Raw genomic sequence first — 7,014 nt, forward strand, 5'->3', positions numbered from 1 at the left:
ACCTTGAGGTTCTAGGGACCCTCAGGGCTAGCTGGGGTTTCAACCTGCAAGAGGGGGCAACGAAGGGAGACACCCAAATCAAAGGACCCGCAGGCCTTCCTTCACGCTGGGAAATTTTCAGCTTGGAAAACATTATGTTCTAATTGTCTTCCCGTTCAACCCGAATGCACTTAGAAAAGGCATAGATTTGATTTCAACTCAAACTGGTCCACTGGGTACTTTTTGAGTTAAAAAAAAAATGAATTGTTAGTAAAATTAAAATCTGAATTCAGGGTTGAGCACTTCAGGTGGAAGGTTTTGATCGTTGGTTCAGTTCAAGTCCCTGTTGTTCAAAGGAACTCAATGGAGCATTTACTTAGCACCTAGTTTGCTCCAGGAATGGGGATGGGACAGTTTCAAGGACATTCTTCTGCTCATCTGGGGAAGGAGACAACTAAACAACCTTACTCCCCAGGAGTAACACACCCAGGAACGATGACAGAGACCACCAAGTTCCCGGTGAGCCTGGCCTTGGAGGGGTGATGTGTGGATTGGGCACAATCCATTCACTGAACAGTGAATGAGGAGGGGATTCCTAGGCAGGGGATGAGGAGAAAGGCAAACTGGAGGATGAGAGAAGCTGGGAGGTACACAGAGCCATAGAAAGAAGGGAAGGGGGTAGTTTGGCTGAAGGGTACTCATGGGCTTGGGGAGGTATTTGGAGGCCACAAGAGGACCCAAGGCGGGGCCCCTGTACCCAAGACTATCCGCACGCACCGTGTGGATCTCCATCAGTACAAAACATTCCCTGAGCAGAAGGAAAGGCCTTGTATGTATGGACATATCTGTTTGCCTAATAGCTTTATTGAATCTAATTTACTGTCACGCAATTCATTCATTCAAAGTATACAACTGAATGGTTTAGAGAGTACTCGCAGGCATGTGCAGACAGCCCCACCGTCAATTTCGGAGCATCTTCCTCACCTCGAGAAGAAATTCCATACCCCTTAGCTAACACTCTCCTCTCCACCCGCCACCACCAAGACTCCTACTCACACACCAACCCTACTTTCTATTGCTGCGGATTTCCTTATTCTGGACATTCCAAGTAACTGAAATCAGACAATATGTGGCTCTCTGCATCTGGCTTCTTCACTTAATATAACGTTTTCCGGGGCCGTCGTGTTCTAGCAGGTACCAACACTTCATTCCTTTTTGTGGCCAAATAATATTCCACTGTACGGATACGCCACTTTTTGCTTATCCATTTGTCCGTTGATGGACATTTGGCTTGTTTCTACTCTGTGACTTTTGTGCTGCCAGGAGCTTCCCTACTAAATCATCCCTGTTATGACTCCCATGTTACATACGTAACTAGGATATGTACCTAGGAGTAGAATTGCTGGATCATAGGGTAAGTCTAACTGTTTGCGGAACGGTCAGACTGTTTGGTATTTAGATGTTCATTCTGAGAAGACGGAAATGAATGAGGAGATGGCATAATAATGCCAAGGCCAAGGTGAGCCCGTGTTCAGGGAAGAGAGGGGTTAGGAAAGCAATCAGATTACCACGAGTGGCACTGCCACGTTCCCAGTCACAGTGCCAGCTTGGAGGAGACAGGTTCAGAGCCAGCCTCTGCGGCCACCCACCTGGTGACCGAAGGCACTTCCTTGTCACCGCGGTCCCACTCCACAAACAAGGGCCCAGGCTGGCCGTGAGTCTCAAGGGAGCACAGCAAACACATCTGTGCCCCAGCCTGGCATCGGATGAGGACACAGAATCAGGGATGAGTTCACTTTCCCAAGGTTGAATAGCTCATAGTGATGAGGCTGGGATTCCAAAGCAGCCTGTCTGGTCCCAGCGCCCACCTCTCCACGTCACCTCGATCATTCTTTCACAAGGACAAAACTGACATTCTCATTTCAGAGCCAAGGACACTGAGGCTGAGTCAGATTCCCTTTCCCAAGGCCAGAGACTCGGGACTGGTCTCTGGCCGACACCAAGGCCTCCCTGTATGATGACAGAAGACAGAGCTAACACGCAGTGACTTACCGCAGTTGGAGGTGGAGGTGTGCACCTTCCTGCAGTGCTGCCTCTTCCAGGAAGTTTTTCCTGACTGCACCCCCAAGGGGGCTACAGGTCCCCGATCTGGGCTCCAGCAGCTTCGAGGGATGCTCCTTCCATGGCTTCATTCACTACGTGTGACCACTGGCGTGTAGATGGCCGGTGCGCACTGACCATGAGCTTGACCTCATCCCCTGTGCATCTATCTCAAGCACTCAGCCCAGGGCCTGGCCCAAGCAGGTCCAAGCAGGCATGTGGGGGGACAAGTGGGTGAGCTGTTAACAGTGAGGTCCAGGCAGTAAGTGACAGAAGGGCTTGGGGACGGAAGGGCTAAGCTACCAGAGCAGGAGAGGGGTAAGGGGACCCCACGTGGGACGGGGACGTCCAGTGCGGAGGGCTGGGGCTGGCCTTGGGATCCTGAGGTCTAACAGTCCAGAGGAGCCCGGGGGTGGGGGACTCTCCTGTGTTGTGGCCAGAGCCACGGCGAGCAGAGCCGGGGTCTTTGTGTGAAGGAGAAGATGCCCTTCCCCCCCGAGGGTCACGGGTCCTGGCCGGGACTCGTGAGCTGCCACACACCCCCTCAGCTGGGCCCGCGGGTAGGACACAACCTGCGCACCGCGCGTGAGATTTTCTGGGGCGTGGGGGCGTGTGTCTGCATGTGCGAGGTGCACGCGGGGGGCAGGTGTGTGTACGTGACTTGTGTGTTTTGTGCTGCAGTTTCCGAGTCCCCGGGCCGCTTGGCCTCTGAGCAACGAGGGCTGGGAAGCAGAGGCATGAGGGTCCCGAGTCCCAGAACTAGAAACGGGGTGTCTTCCCGAGGAGGTGACAGGGTTCTCGCCCTGCCACCTGGGAACGGGGCTGATGGGAGGCCCGCCACATGCCACGAACGAGCTGATGGTCCCCAGTTGGGGAGGCCACACGCTGGCCTTCTGCTCAGGTGAGGCCCCCCTCCCTCAGGGGACTGCTTAGCTGGGGAGGGGAAAGGTGTGGGCAGACTGGAAAGAGGAATCTGGGAAGGCAAACGGCCCCAGGCGGCTGGGGGTGCCCGGTCACAGAAGCCCGTGGCTCAGCCAGACACCCAGGAGGGCCTCTGGCCGTGACCGCAGGAGGGGCTGCCCTTGCAGAGGCCTGACTCGTCAGGGCAGGGGCTGCACAGGACCACCGAGGGAAGACTCGGCTGCCATTCCAGAATGCTCTGCGGTCCCGGTCAATCAGACCCAGCCACCTGGGCAGCGGGCTTCCTCCCATGAGTCGCACTCCCCGTCCCCACCCCCCGCTTGCCCAGTCAGCTGCTAGGATGGGAACATCGTGGAAACTGCACTCTCAGAGAGGACTCTGCAGGACTTGTGTCTTCACCTCTCCCAGTGATGCTAAGACTGGGCCACAGGGACAGGGAAGCTGCGCTTCCAGGTTTCTGACCCTCACCTTGAGACACAGCTGGGCTCGTGGGGTCCGTCCGGGAGACCATCCGTGGCTCTCGATGCCTGACGTGAGCAGGGGTCCCTACCTGACCCTTGCTGGGGAGAAGACGCCCCCCAGAAGAGCTGTGCTAAAACCAGAATCGGGTCTGGAGGGGACAGACGGCTTGCTCGGCTTTCCCTGCTGAAGCTGCCCCAGGGATATGGGGCTCCCCTTTGGGAACTCAATGTCATGAGGCCCCTGGCCAAGGATGGTCAGCAGGCCGGGAAGGTGAGGGGAGCAGGTGCTCCGTGAGCAAGGAGAGGCTGCAGGAGCTCCGGGTGCTGCCTGAGAATGTGTGGCGGTGGCAGGGGGGGGACGCACCTGTCCTCACAGCTCTGATGCGCCACCTCGGGGGAGAAGGCATGGGGGGCTGGACACTGAGGGGGGACAGCAGACACCCTGATTCAAGGACGGTATGGGGTCCAGCCGGTGGTGCGGCAGGGAATGGCTGAGGGTCCACACGCAGGAACGAGCCCCCGCACGAAGGTTCCCACAGGAGCTGCGGCCTACCCCCCCCCAAAAGTTCAGGAGGAACCCCCCGTGCTGCAGAGCACAGATTGGGGAACACCCCACACCCTTCCCATTCGGAGGAGGTGCTGTGAAGGGCGCAGGGCTCCTGGGACGCCTTCCTCCCAGGCACTGTCCTTGCCCCCAGTCCCTGGAAACCACTTCACCCTTGTTCCCTCCCACCCTCCACCCTCCAAGTGTTCCAGGTGTCAGGATGTGGAGGGGACTTCGGCGCCCCGCCCCCATATTACAGATGAGGACGCTGTGGCCCTGAGAGGGAAAGGTCACAATGGTAGCAGCTAACAGGCATCCGACTGGGCCCTCGCCGGCATCCCACCAGACCTGGGAGGTGCAAGCCGCACTTCACAGACACTGGGGGAGGCTAACTGGCCCCAGCTCACACCTCTAGGCAGAGGACTCTAACAGGGTCCCCTCTGCCTCCAAGCCCTTGCTGGTGACTCCAAACCCCGAACCTCAGCGTCCCCCACTGAGAACTGCAGACAGTCTCTTCCAATAGCGTGTAGTGAGGCTGACAAGTCATTTTATCTGAGTTCGTTTCCTTCACTGTTAAGTGGGGATGATAATTCTAACAGTAATATTCAGGGCTTGTAGGATTTCGGGATTTCGGTAAATAACACAAGTGAAGGCTTCTTTTTGGAGCCCTGATTATTCCTTCCTCAATCCCTTTCCCTCCCCAAAGCGACACAGGTATAATATTTTCAGTTATTTCTCTCAAAGCATTCTTAAATGCTAAGGGTGATGCAAACGCTGATTAGCCATATGACCTTAACAAAGCTTCCACACTTCTGAGACTAGCGTCCTCAATTTATTGGGGTACGACGTATGTACAATAAAATGCATCCCTCTCAGAGGATGGTGACTTTTGACAACTGTATACACCCACATAGCCACTTCAATCAAGACATGGGACATTTCCGTCCTCCCAGAGTTCCTTGTCTCATGCCCGTCACCTCCCCTGGCCCTTCTCCCAGGCAACCAATGATGGGCTTTCTGTGGATTATAGATTTGCCTTTTCCAGGGTTTTCACAAGGGAGTCCTACCGTACGTATTCTTTTGTGTCTGGCTTAGATTCACCCGCTGTTGCTTGTATCAGTCATTAGATTCTCCACAAGGACTTAACAGGTAGTGTGGCTCTTGTGACAGCCTGGGCCCAGGAACTGACCGCTCTCTTGCTCCGCCGCCGGATCTTCAGTGCTAACCACACAGGGCCTGGCCCGTAGTAGGCGCTCAAGTTTGTAAGCGACTAAATTGATTAACCATGCAATATTTGCGAAAGGCAAAAACCACCAGCTCAGGTGGTGAGTCATTTCATTGCTTTTTAAGCAGCCCCACCAGAGTGGAGAGGAAGGGGGTAAAACTTAAATAGGATGAACTGGGAAAGACGGTTTAAAATAAAGAATCTAAGCCGGCTCGGGAATAGTCCCCGCGTTCACGATGCAGACCAGCCGGCCTTCCCCGCCCCCGCCCCCATCAGGGATAATTAAAAGCTCGACGCCTCGGTCCCTTCCCCGGGGAGGCGGCGGTGCTCCCGGAGTGAATGGGCTCAGAGGAATGAATAACGACACAGTGGCCTCATTGTTCGGCGGCCGGGGAAACTGAGGCCAGAGGGCGGGAGGGAGGCCGCCGGGTGACTGGAGGCTGGGTCACCGCGTGAGTCAGCGGCGCAGACGGGCGAGATCGCTGTCATTAAGGTTTACAGGTCGGCCGCCGCCACCGCGGCTGTGCGGCCCGCGCCCCGCCCGGGTCCCCGCGCCCCGCTCGGCCACCACGCCTCGGCGCCCGGCGGGGGCGCCCCCACCGGCTCCCGCTGCGCCGGCGGAGGGCCGGGGGCGGGGTCGGCCGGGGCCGGGCCCGCGCCGCAGCTCCGCCTCCTCGGCCCGCCCGCTGGCGGCGCGCAGCTTCGGGCCAGGCCAGCGGCTGGAACCTGAGCCCTGGGGTGGCCCCCGCCCCCGCCCGAGCTTCTACCTGCGCCACCCGCGCGGCGCCCCGGGAGGCGGCGCGGGCACTGGTAGCGCGGCGCCGGGCAGACGGCGCACGGCCGGGCCCGGTCTCCGCCCGGCGCCGCCGCGCGCGCTCCCGCCACCCCCCCCCCCCCCCGGGCGCCCCCTGAGCCGGCCCGGGCGCGCGCACCGCCCTTCACCGCGGGCGACCGGGCACCAACGCCTCCGGCCTCGGACCCCCGCGGCCCGGAAGCGGGCGGAGCCGGGCCGTTCCCGGCGGCTTTCGGAGGAGCAGCGAGCACCCGGGTCCCCCGCCCCTCAGTCCTCCGCGAGCCTCCCCACCCCCACCCCTTCGCCTTTTCTGCACCCCGAGCGGAGTAATGCTTTCCCTCCCTTACCCGCCCCCCCCCCCCCCGCTTCCCCTCTCCCTCTGGCCTCCTAGCCCGGCCCCTGGCCACCCCCGGCAGCGGCGGGACCCCAGGGCCGGGTCCCTCTGCCCCTACCCCGATGCCTGGCCCCCTCGCCGCCGAGTGGGATTGGGCGGGGGAGAGGGAGAAGGATCCAGTTACGGAGGGGACCCGGGCCTAGGCCGCGGCCCCGCCTAGCACCCTGTGTCGTGGGGTTGCGGGCAGCGGGGGTGGGTGGTGGGGCCGGGGTCACCCGGAGGGGACGCGTCGGAGAGGGGCCAGGCGGAACCAGCGCCCCGCCTAACCTGAGGGGTGGAATGGGGGGTGTGCACTGCTGGACTTGATGTGGACTTGAATGCGTCCTGAAATTTTTAAAAATAGTCTCGCTGTATAGACAAGAACACTGGAACCTTTAAGTCCTCATCCTCTCGCCTGAGTCCGGAGTGAGACTCCAAACATACTTCTTAAGAAACTGTTGCTTTATTTTGATTCGTTTACATAAATTTTCCACCTTGGGGGGGATGGTGGTGGGCTTGTGGAATCCCTAAAATAACTTTTAATGGAGCGAAGCCTTCCATTATGGGAAGAGCCTAGACGCGAGAGGCGTCTGGAGGCCTAGGTTCCCGTCACAGCCC

At 58.8% G+C, this 7,014-nt stretch overlaps 1 protein-coding gene across 1 annotated transcript; it reads left to right on the forward strand.

Annotated features, from left to right (window-relative positions):
• The first annotated feature begins 474 nt into the window (after positions 1-474).
• Positions 475-6,560, forward strand: LOC131489581 (basic proline-rich protein-like). The gene is made up of 4 exons (XM_058691608.1): positions 475-498; positions 2,520-2,664; positions 5,732-6,349; positions 6,415-6,560. The coding sequence occupies exons 1-4, from the start codon at positions 475-477 to the stop codon at positions 6,558-6,560; spliced, it is 933 nt and encodes a 310-aa protein (XP_058547591.1).
• Positions 6,561-7,014: the final 454 nt, after the last annotated feature.

The sequence above is a fragment of the Neofelis nebulosa genome, chromosome 11 (assembly GCF_028018385.1).
Source record: "Neofelis nebulosa isolate mNeoNeb1 chromosome 11, mNeoNeb1.pri, whole genome shotgun sequence".
In the NCBI taxonomy this organism is placed as follows: Eukaryota; Metazoa; Chordata; class Mammalia; order Carnivora; family Felidae; genus Neofelis; species Neofelis nebulosa.